An 18,215-nucleotide genomic window follows, 5' to 3' on the forward strand; every position below is an offset into this window, starting at 1 on the left:
TTGGGGAGATAAGTGTTAACCTAAGAAATTAATTATAAGATGGCACAAAGTGAATATTGTATACCCTGACAGTAAGTGCACCAAGAAAAAGGAGAGCTGCAGTGAATAGGGATGATATTGCCAGAGAAGGGTGGGCTTAGCCTCAGCTGGATAGGTTTGGACAAACCCATAGGAAAGTAGGGGGCCCTTTATCCCCCTGTGGGTTAGATAGGGTAGGAAGCAAGGGAAACAGCCACTAAATAACAGCTTCCTCTTAATCTTCCTAGTAATGTTAGCTTACCTAAATTATCCTTTCTGGTGACATTATTTAGGCCTTACAGGAAAATTTGAAGCAGGTAGTCCTCACAAAAAATGTCGCTCTCTCTGCTTATTCCTCTGCTTTCCTGGGGACTGAGCTTGAGGCTCTGAGGTGGGGTAGGGGAAGTACATTAGATGAATTATGTGAAACATGTACTAGTGTGACTGGCATATAGTAGGTCTTCAGTGAATTTGCCGTCATTTGGTTTCTCTACCAGCTTGCCTGTCCTGTCTTCCTTGTCATCATGTATTGTAGTGTTTGTTCTGGTTCCTCTTAGCCTTATGACTGAAGAGAGAGGGCTGTCCTCAGCCTAATATTTTAATCTTTGGTAAAAGGAAGCCTCTCTTACAATGGAGGGGAAAGAGTTTTAACATGACCTCAGGATGGCGACCATTAGCCCAATGCCTAAGGGGATGCAATGAGAGGACTTTCTTTCCAGAGCTTAGGATCCAGCTTTCCCCTTCTTGTTTTTCCCTGAATCTGATCCTAGACATGCTTGGTTTGGCTGTGTAAAAGAAATAGTAATTAGAGTCATTTACATGAAGTGTCTACCATTTATGCCTGTTACCGTGCAGCACAATAACAATTATGCATATCATTAAATATGTGTCTGATTAACTTTGCTGTAAGTTTTATTTGATTATAATACTACACTCTGGTTGAGTTGGCTCAGTCTGCTCAGTTTGTTGCTCAATGACATGGCTGTCTATTCACAACTGTGGAAAAATTAAGAGAGTTCTTTAAAGGCACTGTTTGAGGAGAGACGATTTGCTAAATCAGTCTAAACTGTGACAGAAGCAGGTTGCCTTTACATTTGCTTTCTGGAGAATGTCTTTGAGATAATTTTTTCCTTTTTGTAATTTTATTTATTTTATTTTTGGCTGTGCTGGGTCTTCGTTGCTGTGCAAGCTTTTCTCTAGTTGTAGAGTGCGGGGTCTACTCTCTAGTTATGGTGTGCAGGCTTTTCATTGCAGTGGCTTTTCTTGTTGCAGAGCATGAGCTCTAGGGTATGCAGGGTTCAGTAGTTGTGGTACATGGGCTCAGTAATTGTGGCTCCAATGCTCCGCACAGGCTCAGTAGTTGTGGCATATGGGCTTAGTTGCACCCCACCATGTAGAATCTTCCTGAATCAGGGATTGAACATGACTGTCCTGCATTGGCAGGCAGATTTTTCTTTTACCACTGAGCCATCATTGGCTCCTTTTATTAAACATCTAGGAAGAAAAAAGGTATTCATTTGCTCATCCAATAAATACTTACTAAGTACCTACTATTAATACATGGCAGATATAGTCAACAGAATATACAAAGTCCGTGTTGTCAGAGATGTATTCTAGTAGTAGACTACTTCAATAAACAAACATAATACGTCATGAGAGAAAGAAAGTGAAAGTGTTAGTCATTCAGTCATGTCTGACTCTGTGAACCCCCTGGAGAGTAGCTCTCCAGGCTCCTCTATCCATGGAATTCTCCAGGCAAGAATACTGGAGTCGGTTGCTATTACCATCTCCAGGGGATCTTCCCGACCCAGAGATTGAACTCAGGTCTCCCGCATTGCAGGCAGATTTTTTAATGTTTGAGCTACCCAGGAAGCCTTCTATAATATGTCATGTTGATAAGTATTTTAGAGAAAGAAATCAAAAGAAGAGGGGAATAGAGAGTACTGAGGACAGGTTGCAGTTTAAAATAGGTGGTGTGGAAGCTTCCATTGAGAAGGTGACATTTAAACAGAGCCCTGAGTGAGGGAATGAGGTAGGAGAATTTTGAGTGGAGAGGAGAGAGTGTTACAGGCAGTGGGAACAGTAAGTTCAGAGACCCTGAGGTGTGAACAACCTTGGTGTGTGTGGGAAATGACAGAGAAGCCAGTGTGGCTGGAGTAGAGTGAGGGAGAGATTAACAAAACCAGACAGATAATTGGAGAGGGGACAAGTGAACAGATCACATAGAACTCATAGGTCATTAGTAAGGAACTTTAGCTTTTAAATAAGGAAACATTGGAGGGATTTGAGCAAAAAAAAATGAATTAATATTTGAACAAAGGATCACTCTGGATGCTGTGTGAATAGATTGTTGATTGACAAGAGTAGAAGCTGTGAGAACAGCCAGTGCTTTATTTTTGGTAATATGATACAGTGAGAAAAACATAGGCTTGGAACTAGGTAGATCTGAACTTAAATTTCAGCTGTAATACTGGTCAGCTGGGTAATATTTGACAAATTACCTTACTCTTTGAGGATCAGGTGCCTTATTTGTAAAATTAGTCTAGCATCATTAGTATTGTCATGAGAATCAGAAATACTTTTATCAAGTACCCAGCACTGTGTCTGGATTGTTTTATATGTTCAATAAAGGGTAGCTGCTGTTGTTGTTCAATATTTCAGCTAGAGCTAAAAGAAGGATGAAAGACAGGGAAAGGCATTAGAGCCAAAGTGCTAAGAATAAGTTAGTGAGAAATAGATCCTAGCTGAGTTAGGAAAGCTAAAGGCATTAACTATATACTCTTTGGGCCTAGATACAGAGGTGTGAATACTGCTAGGAGTGGATTTTCTCTTCATGGATATTTCATGGAAACATAATGGTGGGTAAGTGCATGGGTTGTTGTTCAGTTGCTCCGTCATGTCTGACTCTTTGCGACCCCATGGACTGCAGCACGCCAGGCTTCCCTGTCCTTTACCATCTCCCAGAGCTTGCTCAAACTCATGTCCATTGAGTTGGTGATGCCATCCAGCCATCTTGTCCTGGGTCATCCCCTTCTCCTGCCTTCAATCTTTCCCAGCATCAGGGTCTTTTCTAATGAATGAGCTCTTCGCATCAGGTGGCCGAAGTATTGGATCTTCAGCGTCAGCATCAGTCCTTCCAGTGAATATTGAGGATTGATTTCCTACTGGTTTGATCTCCTTGCAGTCCAGAGGACTGTCAAGAATCTTCTCCAACACCACAGTTCAAAAGCATCAATTCTTCAGTGCTCAGCTTTCTTTATAGTGCAACTCTCACATCCATACGTGAGTACTGGAAGAACCATAGCTTTGACTATACAGGTAGAGGTAAGAATCCTTAATGGAGATTTGCCTGAGAACTATCAGAGAAATACTGAGACCTAGAATAGGTTTGACTTGGGTGACTCAGCAAAAATCAGAAGACCTGAACGTCTCTAGGTAAAACATTTCTTAAATTGGACAGAGTTGACTTTTTCAGTTTTATATATGTGTATTTACCTACCTGAATGTAATTTGTACTCCCATTCAGTCTTCTCAGTTGTATTAATGTGGCTTTTCTGGTATCTAGGAGGATTAAGTATATCACTGTTGACAACAAACTATAGAGGTGTTAATAATACATGTCAGTAGTTAGGTGTATTGTTAGGAAGTAGCTTAAGTTTAGTAGAAATAGCATGGATTATGGAAACACACTGACCTGTGGGGAGATATACAAATCCAAACAAAGATTATAGTACTGTTGGGTAGATAAGACATACACATGAATAACTGTAATGCAAGATCAAAACTACTAAGGGGCATAAAGATAAATTCTGTGGTGTTTCAGAAGAAACGTGATTAGAGATTTAGAAGAAAGGCATTAATGTAAAACAGCAGGCAAAAATCGAATCATATAAATAGGAAAACATGAAAGGTGTACAAAAGAGCATGCAATTCAGTGTGATTGTAGTATGGACATAATGAAAATAAATAGTAAGCAGTTGGAGAATGACAAATGTAACGTGAATTATATGAGTTAATATAGGACAAGGTTTTTTTTCAACCTGTAAAAAATTATTTATGTGTTTACTCCGGTGTAGTATATAGGACTCTTTTGGGTGCAAGTGTTGGAAATACAATTCAAGTGAAAAGTGAAAGTGTTAGTCACTCGGTTATGTCTGACTCTTTGCAACCCCATGAACTGTAGCCTGCCAGGCTCTCTGTCCATGGAATTCTCCAGGCAAGAATACTTGAGTGGGTAGCCATTCCCTTCTTCAGAGGATCTTCCCAACCCAGGAATCAAACCCAAGTCTCCTTCATTGCAGACAAATTTATTACCATATGAGCCACCAGGGAAGCCGTGGTAATCTTAAGCAAAACAGAGAGTTTAGTTTGCATAATAATTAGGAAGCCTGGGATAGGCTTCAAACTGAGCCAGATCTGGGAGCTGAGATGATGTTTCTCTGTCTTTTGACTTTATTTTTCTCTATTCAACAGATAGACTTTCTTGTTGTTAAGGGACAGGCAAAGTGTCTGCCAGCAGCCATAGAGTTTTAGCCTTTAATGGAAAAAAAGGAGTTCTTTCTCCTGAGACCATAAATCAATCTAAGAAAGACTCTGATGGTCTTTATTTAAGTAACCACCCCTGGTTTAGTTGCTATTATCAACTGGATGGTTATGTATCATTTATTAATATGTCAGAACAAGTAACAGAAAGCCCTGTTAGTATCTATCAGAAAATTTTATCAATTCTGATAACAGAAAACACCATATTAATTGATGTAATTAAGTGAGTTTAACATCTAAGGTTTCTCACATAACAAGATATCTGGAGTGAGGTAGTGGCTTAGTGACATAATGAGGACCAAAGCTTTTCTGTTTCAACTCTACAGTCCTTGACTTGTGGCTTCTTGACTTATGGTTTCAAGATGGCTGTTATATCTCTAGACCTTAAATCTGTGTTCCAGGCAAGAAGAAAGGATAAAGGAGCGTGATTGTAGGTTGTAATTACTGCAGTCTATTAACTCATTCCTATAATAATCTCATGGAATTGAGTTTATTCCAAATTGTGGAAAAATTAGGTCAGTTATAAATTTAGTATTTGTTCATGTCCTTTATGCGTGTGTTTATGTGTCTTTATGTGTCTTTGAAGTCAGTCATTGATTAATTTGCTGTTAATGAAGTTTTGTGTTAGGTGCTGGGAGTGCTCACAGGGTGATAAGGTGCTCATAGAGCTGGTTGAACCTCAAATTTGTATTCAGGAAATTCACAGTCCAGTGAGGCAGACAGACTTGGACACGACTAATTATAATACAAATCAGTTGAAATGCTAAAATACAGGCACTAATATCAGGTGTGGGTTTTTAACCAACCCCCCCCCCCCCGCCTTTATTGAAAATGTGCATCTAAAATAGCAACAAGCCTTGTTAGGTGTAAATTGTCTGAATTTCTGATGTTTTCTTTAAACCACACTACAAAAAGTAAAATTACTGGATTATATGTATAAAGTTTTAAGACTGTCTTCAGAAGATTCTACTCATTTAAGTTCTCATTGGCAGCACATGAGAGAGTGTTCCTTTCACCACACCATTACAAATACTGAGGAATGTTACTTTTTTTGTTGTTTTTAAAGCATGGTATATTCATTAGATAATCAGTGATATTTCATTATATTTTACATTTCTTTGATTAGTACAGTTGAATTTGTTTCTTTTTTTAAAAAGCCAACTTGTATTTCTTCTTTGAAAAATTGTTATCTGAACTTACCCAAGTATCTGTTGGGTTCTTAATATTTTTCTTATCAATTTATGTAAGTTCTTTTAGAAATGATATTTGTCTTTTGCTTCAAAGGTGCTTTCCAGGTTTTTCCCACCCACCCATCAGTTCTTACCAAGTTTACAGATTTGTGCAGCCTGGCACATCACCCCCTTCTTGTGTTTAAACAGTCAGAGCTTTTATTTCTTAAAGCAGAGGCAGGGCTGATCCTGTAGCAAGATCCCTAATCAGTGGCACTGGTATGGAGAAAAGAGTATTGGAATCCATGAAGTTAGGGAGAGGGCTGCAAGGAGAAATTGTAAAAAATTCATTGCTGCTGATAGTGGGAGAAGGAAGCTGAGAGGTAGGAAGAGATGGTGATCTAGTACAGAGGTCAGTACGAGCTGGAAGTAATACATCTAAGGTAGATTTGTCTTTGATAGATTTGACCCCAGACTGTTTGGTGTTTCTGTAGAGGCCATCATCTTATTTGAATGCCTGCTGACATAGAAATACATCATAACTTTTAGCCACTGGATGAACCCTTAGACCAAGTACCTCCACTCCAGACTTGTGATGTTCCATTGCTTGTAACTCTCTCTTGTATGTAACTCTCTCCTCTTGTATGAATAATGTAAAAAAAAAAAAAAAAGAATAATGTAAAAGAACTGTGTGGTTCTGTCCCATTCCTCCATGCTTGTCATCTGAATTGTCTTCTGATAATTTTTGTCCCCCCTTTCTGTAGAACATTTCCTTGTATCAGCTCTGCTGTGATGCATACTGTGTGATGTGGCGTGTGAAATGGCAGTATGACTGCACTCCACGTCTGCTTTAGTCCTCTCTGTCTTCACTCTTCCCATTTTGTGTCTCTGAACCTTGACTTTATCTTTGTTTTAGTTATCCCTACTCATTGTGACTTGCTGCTAAAGAGCCAGACATCAGGATTTCTTTTAACATGTTTGTTCCTTCTAGATGTGCTTTTTCCTCGAAAAAATAAAATAGCTCTTATTAACACCTGAATAATACCCAAAGCATTATGTGTTGAAGGAATATTAACAGCTAAAAACTACTTAAGAGAAGTTCTCTCACTTCATGATTTAGTCACACGTTTTAATTCAGGCATCTAGAGCATTTTAAGAAAGAAGAAAGTTCAAGAAATTAATATTAGGTGAGTTATCTCCATTATAATTTTCATAGAACCACAGTCAGGACTATAAGTATCTTAGAGGTTAAGTATTTTTGTTATTTCCATTTTATCCATGAGGAATCTGGTATTAGAGAGGTTTAGTTCTTGTCCAGCATCAGATAGTTAAGCAACAGAGTCAGAGCCCAAACCCGTCTGCCTGACTCCAGAGCTAGCGTTTTCCTTCACTGCTGTTTTCTCTCTGCCTTTCTGTGTGTAAAGATGGGGACACAAAGTCGAGGAAAGTATCGAGGAGAGCATGTAAGTCTCAGTTTTAGGAAGGTAGAATGCAATCCTTTACCCTGAATGCTAGTGTGAAATCTGATCTCGTCAGAATTGACCTTGTCAGCTTTTCAGTTACCTAGAAGAAACTGCTTGATGGATTCAGACTATTTTCTGGTGAACAGAGTTGGTATGACATAAGTCATCTCTGAAAACATGTGTGCAAAGTCAAAGGATCAGATGAACTATCAGAATAACTTCTGGTGGTGGCTATGGAGATTGACCATTCACAGACTTGTTACTAAGGAGTTTTCTAATGGCCTAATATAAAGGGAGCACTTGATAACAAGATAGATTTGTTTTCCCATTAAGTAAAAGGGTTTAATTTGTCAAGTCTTTATAAATCATACCTAGTACAGCTACCACTTATGAGCATCTGCTATATACCAGAAACTGCCCTTTTCATATATTCTGTTTTAGTTCTCACAACAATCTTTTGTAGTAGGAAACGAAGGCTTGATGGGAAAATAATTTCCCCAAGGTCACATCCATGATAAGTGGCAAGAACTCAGATATGCAACCAGCTTTAATTCAAAAGCTTGTACTCCAGAGAATCATCCAGGAAATATTCAGATTTGTTAAAAAATTTAAGATTACTGAGTACAGTATGATAGTCAATATTTTGTTTTAAGAATTTATAGTAAAACTGTGGTTTTTTAGAATAACAAAGTAATAATAACAATTTTGAGACTGAAGTCTTCTTGCTGGGAGTGGGTAGAGACAGATGATGGAATCAAGAAGAAGCACAGTTAGCTAATCAGTGTTGATAATAGTGTATTTCTTAAGTTGGGTGATTAATTTGCACATATATTCTTTTGTACACATTATGAAAACATTTTAAAGAGCTTGTATGTTTTTGTTATGCTCCATTGTCTCCATTTCACTTTTGTAGGAACCTTGATAAAGGCAGCCACTAGTAAAATTCAGAGAAATTTATTTCATAGGGAATTTTTTTCTCCATATGAAGCTCATTGAGTATTATCTTAATTTAGGCTCAGGTAATAATATGCAGCCACTGGATTAGATTGTCATTAATAGTTTTTAACAACCTCTTTGGGTTTTTTCCAGGTTCATTTATTGGTGCCACATGTCTTCCATACCAGTTTCTTGAAAAGACAATGGCCAGTTTAACTTTGATTATTGTCTTGCAAAAGGACTTTGTGTGTGCATGTTTATATTAATTACAAGAACATTTCAGACATAAAAATGGAAGGAATATTAGTGCCTTGAAACCTCCATGTGCTGCCCAGTCATCAACTCATGGTCACTCTTTCATCTGTATTCCACCCATAACTCCCACTGCCTAGATTATTTCAGATCAGATCCTAGATACCATTTCATTATTTTACGAGGTATCCCTGAAAGATAAAATCTCTTCTTTAAAAAACCTTAACTATTAATAAGGTTAATAAAACCTAACCTTAACTGTTAGGCCAAAATTTTTAATATAAATATCTGGTCTGTTTAAATCTCCTTGAGTCTTATAATTGGTTTTTATAGTTGGTTTGTTAAAATAGTGTTCTAAACAAGATTCTCATATTGCAGAGCATTTTTAATGCTAATAGCTTAGGCTCGCTTAATTGATAGGAAAGTCAAATTCCGAAATATTCCTTTTTAAGACTGAAACATTCATGATTAATACTTACAAGCTTAGTAACAGTAACTGTGTCACAGTTGTTTTTATTTCCTCCTTGGCATCTTAATATAATGCTAAAAATAAAGTAAAATAAAAAATGTAATGCTATGCAGGAGTCCTTAGAAAATGTACTCTTAGAGCAAAAGTTGACAAACTTTTTTTTTTTGGCTGCACTGTGTGGCATGCAAGATCTTAGTTCCTGGCCGGGGATCAAACCTGAGCCTCATGCCAGGGAAGTACAGATTCTTGACTACTGGATAGCCAGGGAAGTCTCTGACAGACTTTTCTTAAAGAGACAGGTAGTAAATATTTTAGACTTTGCATGCCTTATGGTCTCTGTCACAGCTTCTCAGCTCTGCCTTTGTAGTATGAAAGCAGCCATAAACAGTATGTAAGTGAATGGGCTTCCCAGGTGGCACTAGTGGTAAAGAACCAACCTGCCAGCTCAGGAAATGTAAGAGACTTGGGTTTGATCTCTAGGTTGGGAAGATCCCCTGGAGGAGGGCATGGCAATCCACTCCAGTATTCTTGCCTGGAAAAATCCCTTGGACAGAGGAGCCTGATGGGATATGGTCCATAGGGTCGCACAGAGTTGGACATGACTGAAGCAACTTAGCATGCACTCACAAGATGGCTTTGTGTCCCTGTTCTTCCACATTGGCTTTTTACAGTGTGTTTTGTAGATCACTAGAGTTCTGGGGATTTTGGGTAAGAGCAGGTAGGGTAGCGCTAATACTATTGTTATAGTCCACCTTCACTACCCATTCATCCAGAGCTCTACTTTTATTTATTTTATTTATAGGGTCTGGAATGAGGTTTTATTTGAAAACAGGATTCTCTTGTTTAGAAAAAAATGTTGAAATTCACGGGTCTATAACATGATCCTGGTCTTTATAATAACGACACCTACTATTACTACTGCTTTGTGCTAGGCACTGTGAACTTATGTGCTTATCCTTATTGCACCTGATCTTTGCAGCAACCTTGCAAATTACATTATATCACCCCCAGGGAGAAGTAAGTAACTATCAGAATTCACTGAGCTAGTAAGTTGAATTGTTTGACTTTTTATTATCCAGATAGATTTTCTATATGTCCTAAATTCCAGTCATTTGTAAATAGTATGTTGTACAGATATATTCTTCTAGTCCGACTTGCCTATTCATTTTCTTATAGGTGTCTTGATGAGCAGAACTTTTAAGATGGAGTCTAATTTATTAATTTTTTCTTTTATGGTTATTCTGTTCAGGCTTATGATATGTCTTGGATTAATTTTTGTGTATGGTTGCAGTAAGGATTGAGGTTTATTTATTATATATGCATATCTAGTTATTCCAGTACTTTTTGTTGAAAAGACTTCCCTTTCTCATTGGGTTACTTTTGTGCTTTTATAGAAGATCAAATGACTAAGTAAAAGTAAGGCTTGTGTTTGGGTTCTGTTATATTTGTTTATCTTTATGCCAGTACCCCAGATATCTTGATTATAGTAGTTTCATAGAAAGTCTTGACGTCAGCTAGCATAAGTTTGCTTTGTTCTTTTTAAAGATTACTGTGTACATTCTAGGCTTTTGCATTTCCATGGAGATTTAAGAGCCAACTAATGAGTTACTTTAGTTCAGTTCAGTTCGATCTCTCAGTTGTGTCCAACTCTTTGTGACCCCATGGACTGCAGTACGCCAGGCCTCCCTGTCCATTACCAACTCCTGGAGTTTACTCAAACTCATGTCCATTGAGTCAGTGATGCCATCCAACCGTCTCATCCTCTGTCATCCCCTTTTCCTCCTGCCTTCAATCTTTCCCAGCATCAGGGTCTTTTCAAATGAGTCAGCTCTTTGTATCAGGTGACCAAAGTATTGGAGTTTCAGCTTCAACATCAGTCCTTCCAATGAACATTCAGGACTGATTTCCTTTAGGATAGACTGGTTGGATCTCCTTGCAATCCAAGAGACTCTCTAGAGTCTTCTCCAACACCACAGTTCAAAAGCATCAATTCTTCAGCACTCAGCTTTCTTTATAGTTCAGCTCTCACATCCATACATGACTACTGGAAAAACACTTGACTAGATGGACCTTTGTTGGCAAAGTAATGTCTCTGCTTTTTAATATGCTGTCTAGGTTGGTCATAACTTTTCTTCTAAGGAGTAAGCGTCTTTTTATTTCATGGCTGCAGTCACCATTTGCAGTGATTTTGGAGCCCCTCCCCCCAAAATAAAGTCAGCAACTGTTTCCACTGTTTGTCCATCTATTTGCCATGAAGTGACGGGACTGGATGCCATGATCTTAGTTTTCTGAATGTTGAGCTTTAAGCCAACTTTTTCACTCTTCCCTTTCACTTTCATCAAGAGGCTCTTTAGTTCTTCTTCACTTTCTGCCATAAGGGTGGTGTCATCTGTATATCTGAGGTTATTGATATTTCTCCCGGCAATCTTGATTCCAGCTTGTGCTTCATCCAGCCCAGCGTTTCTCATGATGTACTCTGCATAGAAGTTAAATAAGCACGGTGACAATTTACAGCCTTGACGTACTCCTTTTCCTATTTGGAACCAGTCTATCGTTCCATGTCCAGTTCTAACTGTTGCTTCCTGACCTGCATACAGGTTTCTCAAGAGGCAGGTCAGGTGGTCTGGTATTCCCAGCTCTTTCAAAATTTTCCACAGTTTGTTGTGATTCACACAGTCAAAGTCTTTGGCATACTCAATAAAGCAGAAATAGATGTTTTTTCTGGAACTCTCTTGCTTTTTCTGTGATCCAGTGGATGTTGGCAATTTGATCTCTGGTTCCTCTGCCTTTTCTAAAACCAGCTTGAACATCTGGAAGTTCACAGTTCACATACTGTTGAAGCCTGGCTTGGATAATTTTGAGCATCACTTTGCTAGTGTGTCAGATGAGTGCAACTGTGTGGTAGTTTGAGCATTCTTTGGCATTGCCTTTCTTAGGAATTGGAATGAAAACTGACCTTTTCCAGTCCTGTGGCCACTGCTGAGTAGCCACTAAGTTAGTTTCCAGCTTTGTTTCTGGTAATGTTCTCTTTCTTGAAGTGTATTTTATCTGATAGAACAACTAGACAATTCTAGCCATTTCAGCTCTTTTATGCCTGCTGCTTGCCTGGTGTATGTTTTTCTGGACATTTACTTTTAACATGAAAGTGAAAATTGCTCAGTCGTGTCCAACTCTTTGCGACCACTGTGAACTGTATATGTATAGTCCATGGAATTCTCCAAGCCAGAATACTGGAGTGGGTAGCCGTTCCCTTCTCCAGGGGATCTTCCCAACCCAGGGATCAAACCCAGGTCTCCCACACTGCAGTGGATTCTTTACCAGTTGAGCCACCAGGAAAGCTCACTTTTAACATAAAAATATATATATATATATATTTAAAGTATGTGTCTTGGCGCGCGTGTGCGGGAGGGGGCGGGTGGGGAAGGACAGCCGGCGAGATCCGAGGCGAGGCTCGCGCGTCCGCCCCCGCCCTGGCCCCCAGCTCCCACCCGGTCCGCCCAGCTCAGCCATGATCAAGGCGATCCTCATCTTTAACAACCACGGGAAGCCGCGGCTCTCCAAGTTCTACCAGCCCTACAGTGAAGATACACAACAGCAAATCATCAGGGAGACATTCCATTTGGTATCTAAGAGAGATGAAAATGTTTGTAATTTCCTAGAAGGAGGATTATTAATCGGAGGATCTGACAACAAACTGATTTATAGACATTATGCAACATTATATTTTGTCTTCTGTGTGGATTCTTCAGAAAGTGAACTTGGCATTTTAGATCTAATTCAAGTATTTGTGGAAACATTAGACAAGTGTTTTGAAAACGTCTGTGAACTGGATCTAATTTTCCATGTAGACAAGGTTCACAATATTCTTGCAGAAATGGTGATGGGGGGAATGGTATTGGAGACCAACATGAATGAGATTGTTACACAAATTGATGCCCAAAATAAACTGGAGAAATCTGAGGCTGGCTTAGCAGGAGCTCCAGCCCGTGCTGTATCAGCTGTAAAGAATATGAATCTTCCTGAGATCCCAAGAAATATTAACATTGGTGACATCAGTATAAAAGTGCCAAACCTGCCCTCTTTTAAATAAAAAATTAAAAAGGCCACTCCCAGGTAAAATCCAGGGGAAAAAGTCATCTAAGTTTACCATGCAGTTGTTTACCAAAAATAAAGGAGGAGAGTCTTAACTTTTACTCTTGGATTTAAGTCAAGGTACTGTATAGACATTATATAAAATCAGTATGGAAGTTCAATGTTGCTTTTCTTGCTCAGTGGTTTTGAAGAAATTAAGTAGTTCCAGTGTGATTTTTTTTCTTTATTTTCTAAACTGCATTCCTGTGGCCACCTAAGGCATGCCTGTATGTATTGGCTATTACAGTATTTCGAAAAGTGTTCAGGACATTTCTTTAAATTGTGTACAACCCAAAATGTTGGTGTTTTGTGTGGATCACAAGTGCAGCATTCCTTAATAATTTCTGTTATTTGTCACAATTGTTATTTAAAGAACGAAGTATGTATTGCATGAAAACCTTATGACCTATTTCTCTTAGTTTAAATAAACTCCAAGGTAACCGGACTCATAAAGAACCGTTCTGTTTGCCTGATATCTACTTTAGCAATAATTTTTTTTACGACCCTCTGACTCAACAAAGTAAATAAAAGTATATTTTATCACTGTTAAAAAAAAAAAAATAAAGTATGTGTCTTATAGACACCATATAATTGTCATGCCTTTTACCCATTCTGACACTGTCTAATTTTTAATTGGAAAATTTAGTTAATCGTTTAATTATTGATGTGACTGGATTTAGGTCTACCATTTTGTTTTTAAATTTTTGTCTCTTTTGTTTTTTTCCTTATTTTCTATCTTCTTTTGATTATTGGAATATGTTATATAATTACTTTTTTTCACTTTTATTTTTTAAAGCCATAGCTATTTTTAGTGGCTACTCTTGGGGGAAGGTAGTCTTCCACAGTCTGCTTAGAGTTAATACCACTTTTTGAAGTGTATAGAAGTCTATATAAGTCCATTTATTACCTTACCCTTTCTTTTATGCTGTAGTTGTCATATATCTACATATATTATAAATCCTATAAAACAATGTTACAGTTTTTTGCTGTGGATTGTAAAGAAATTAAGAGGAAAATGATCTTTACTAGATATTTACCATTTTTTATATTCTTTAGTTCTTGATGATCCCCTTCAGTCTGAAGAATTGCCTTTAGTATTTCTTACAGTGTGGGCCTGCTGGCAACAAACTTCCATAATAATTCCTTAATAATTTTTTTATCTGGAAAATGCCTTGATTTCACCATGATTCTTTTTTTTTTAAGTTTATATATTTTAAAATTCTGTCTGTCTGATTTTTAACTCTTTTACTTCTTAATCTTTGCCATAGTCATTGCATTGTTAAGATAAATGAATTAATAAGCAAATGCTATTTTATTAATATAACTAGCATGAAATTTAAAATGTGACTTTTTCCCAAAAGTTAGTGCTGAGCTTGGTTTTCAAAGAGAACCAATCAGATCAGAATTCATCTTTTAACTACGTATCTAGCTCTTCTTTCTGATTTTATTAGTTCTATTAATATATATTGGTTTTTTTCAGTCATTGGAGTTCAACTTCTTAGGATCAGTATCTTTTGAATTATCAAATGCTGCCATATTTTTTTCAAGTACTACATCTCTGACATCCATTTAAGATTCATCTGCATTTCTGAAATCCTGTTCATAGGGCACTGTTCTGTTCAAATATCATCAATTGAGTTCTATATGATTTAATTCCAAAACACTCAATCCAACAAATATGTTTGAGGGCCTCGTCATCATTCTTGAAGGATGTCTTCACTGAGTATAGAATTTGAGGTTGATAGGTTTTTCTCTTTTAGCAACTTAAAGATTTTGTTCCGCTATCTTCTGGCTTCCATAGCTTCTGATAAGAAGTCGTTCAAATGGTTGTACCCCTCTAAATTGAAAACAAGTCACATTTTCCTGATTCTCCTTGTATGTTAAATAATTAGGGATTGTATCCTGGAACTTGTGAATTTACATTGTGGGTGTTCTAGCATGTGTTTTATTTCTCAGAAAAGTATTGTATTTTGTTTCATCAGAGAGTTCACTGGATTAGAATCAACTACATACTCTTGTTTGGAGAAGCAGTTCAAATCTCAGTTTGGTTATTTATCCTTAACTGCAGTTTGTTTAGTGCATGAATGGTTCTGGAGTCAGCCAGAGACCTGGGCAGAGTTTCTTCACAGAATATGGAATTTCTCCTCTCTGGCTTTTCTTTCTACAATATTACTCACTTTGGATTTGTCTCATGTTTTCTTATGATTAAATTTATGTTAAAATCTTTTTGGCAGGAATAATAACAAAGAGAATGTTACATTCTTCTAAGTGCATCATGTCTTTTTCAGCTTGGACTGCTCCAACAAAGTACCATAGGTTGAGTGATTTATAAACAACCAGTTGTTGGATGGCAACAACAATGGTTGGATGGCATCACTGAGTCAATGGACATGAGTTTGGGCTGGCTCCAGGAGTTGGTGATGGACAGGGAAACCTGGCGTGCTGCAGTTCATGGGGTTGCAAAGAGTCAGACACGACTGAGCGACTGAACTGAACTGATAGAAACAACTGAAATTTATTTCTCACAGTTCTGGAGGCTGGAAGTCTGTGATCATTGTGCCAGAATATTTGGGTTCTGGTGAGAGCCGTCTTATGGGTTGTAGACATCTGACGTCTTGCTTTGTCCTCACATGGCGGAAAGAGAGAGCTCTGGTCTCTTCAGTCCCTTTTAATCTCATTCACACAGGCTCACCCTCTCTACCTAATCACTACCGAAAGGCCCCATATTCTAATACCATCACATTGGGCATTAGGATTTCAATATATGAGTACTGGGGGAACACAAATATTCAATCCGTAACATATTACATCAGGGAGCAAATGATACCAGTTTTGTTATTGGAGTTCTTAAATTTGATCCTCTCTCTAAGGTAGTGTCTGCCAGATCTCCTTCCGCAAAGGTACCTTTCTATTTTGTAATCAGTATGTCATCTGTGGGATAATATACTCTGAGGCTGTATAAATAGCCCATTCCCAAACAGACATTCACCCATGGTTTTAGCATCCATTGGCAAATATTGCTTAAATTAATTGTTACTGTAATAGTAAATGGTGATTTTTTTTTTTATTCCTGCCATTCTTCTGTAAGAGAAACTTTCCCCTTTCCCGTTGAAAGTGAAAGTTTTAGTCGCTCAGTTGTGTCTGATTCTGACTCTATGGACTATAACCTGCCAGGCTCCTCTGTCCATGGAAGAATGGACAAGGCAAGAATTCTGAAGTGGGTTGCCATCCCATTCTCCAGGGGATCTTCCTGACCTTAGAATCGAACCCAGGCCTCCTGCATTGCAGGCAGATTCTTTGCCAACTGAGCCAGCAGGGAAGCCCCATTAATTTTTTAAAAATAGGATATGAATTCATTTTTTAAAATTTAATGTGTCATAATTAATTCTTTCTGGCAGCTTGTTCACATTGTTCTAGATTTGACCAGTGAAAGTCCTTTCAGGTGCCTTGTATAACCTTTTGTCATGTGCTCATCAGTTTTACTTTCTAATAAAAGAAGTTACAGTGCTGTCTTGATTTTTCCTATGTCAGCTGTGGAATTTGCCATTTATCCAGGAGTTCTACTCTTAGTCATTATGCTATTTTGCCTCCTGACAATTTTTTTTAAGCATTATATCTTCATTATAGAAGATATAAGTGGAAAAAAATTTTTCTAACTGAAGTGATGTTGGTTTATAACACTGGAAAATTTTACTCAGAAAAATCTCATCCATGATTTGGCCCAGTCCAATATGACAGAGGATGAGATGATTGGATGGCATCACCGACTTTTGATGGACATGAGTCTAAGCAAGCTCTGGGAGCTAATGATGGACAGGGTAGCCTGGCATGCTGCAGTCTGTGGGGTTGCAAAGAGTCTGACGTAACTGAGCAACTGAACTGAATTGATCCGAAGCCATTGTTAAGTTTAATGTCTATCTTTTCCTTACTTTTTTTGTTTTTATTTACAGGCATATCTTGTTTTATTGCACTGTCTTTTAGTCTGTGTGTGTGTGTGTGTGTGTGTATGTTTACAAATTAAATATTTGTGGTAGTCCTTTGTCAAGCAAGACTGTCAGCACCATTTCTCCAACAGCTTTTGCTCACTTCATTTCTCTGTGTCACATATTGGTAGTTCTTAAAATATTTCAAATTTTTTCATTCTTCTGTTATGGTGATCTGTGAGCAGTAATATGTAATGTTACTACTGTAACTCACTGAAGGCTCAAAAGATAGTTAGCACTTTTCAGCAATAAACTTTTTTTTTTAATAGGACTATAGTTGCTTTATGCTACTGTGTCAATTTCTGTTGTACAGTGAAGTGAATCAGCCATATGTATACATATATACCCGGCAATAAAGTGTTTTTAATTAAGGTATGTACATTATTGTTTTTTTAGACATGATGCTATTATATGCTTAAAATGCTACAGTATAAGAACCTACGGTATAGCACAGGGAACTCTACTCAGTACTCTGTAATGGCCTATATGGGAAAAGAATCTAAAAAAAGAATAGAGATATATCTGATTCACTTTGCTTAACACCTGAAACTAACACAACATTGTAAATCAACTATACGCCAATAAAACTTAAAAAAAGAAAGTGCTTCGCTGGTGGCTTAGTGGTAAAGAATTCACCTGCCAATGCAGGAGACATGGGTTCGATCCCTGATCGAACTCTCTGTAACTAGAGAAAAGCCTGCACAGCAACTAAGACCCTGCACAGCCAAAAATAAAATTATTTTTAAAAATTAAGAACGTTTATAGTATAGTATAGATATAATTTTCATATGCATTGGGAAACCAGAAAATACGTGTGATTTGCTTTATTGCAGTATTTGCTGCTTTGCACTTGTCTGGAACTGAACCCGCAATATCTCCCATGTATGCCGGTAATTAGCTTTGAACAGCAGGTTTATTTTGAGACCATTTAAAAATTTTTATTGTTTAACAGTATAATGAATCACTATGAACCCATTTTCCAGCTTCAACAGTTATCAACATATGACCAGTCTTTTTTTATATGTAACATTCCTCCCATCCACCTCCTACTAGATTTTTTGAAGCAATTTTCAGACATATTATCTATAAATATTATAATACTAAAAGATAAAGAGTATTTTTTTAAAAAATACAGCCACAGTACCATTTTTTTATACCAGTCAGCATCTCCCTTTCCTCAGTCATATCATAATTTTTTTTTAATGGTTTGTTCAGATCAGGGTCCAAACAAGGTTCATGTTACATGTTACAA

The 18,215-nt window shown here is 37.6% G+C and overlaps 2 protein-coding genes across 8 annotated transcripts in view; both read left to right on the plus strand.

Annotated features, from left to right (window-relative positions):
* Positions 1–18,215, plus strand: part of UIMC1 (ubiquitin interaction motif containing 1) — a 123,019-nt gene that overhangs the window by 88,063 nt on the left and 16,741 nt on the right. The gene's annotated exons all lie outside the window — the stretch shown is intronic.
* Positions 12,246–13,425, plus strand: LOC122440048 (AP-3 complex subunit sigma-1). Its single transcript, XM_043465816.1, has one exon. The coding sequence runs from the start codon at positions 12,358–12,360 to the stop codon at positions 12,937–12,939; it is 582 nt and encodes a 193-aa protein (XP_043321751.1). The 5' UTR covers positions 12,246–12,357; the 3' UTR covers positions 12,940–13,425.

The sequence above is a fragment of the Cervus canadensis genome, chromosome 4 (genome assembly GCF_019320065.1).
Source record: "Cervus canadensis isolate Bull #8, Minnesota chromosome 4, ASM1932006v1, whole genome shotgun sequence".
Lineage (NCBI taxonomy): Eukaryota > Metazoa > Chordata > Mammalia > Artiodactyla > Cervidae > Cervus > Cervus canadensis.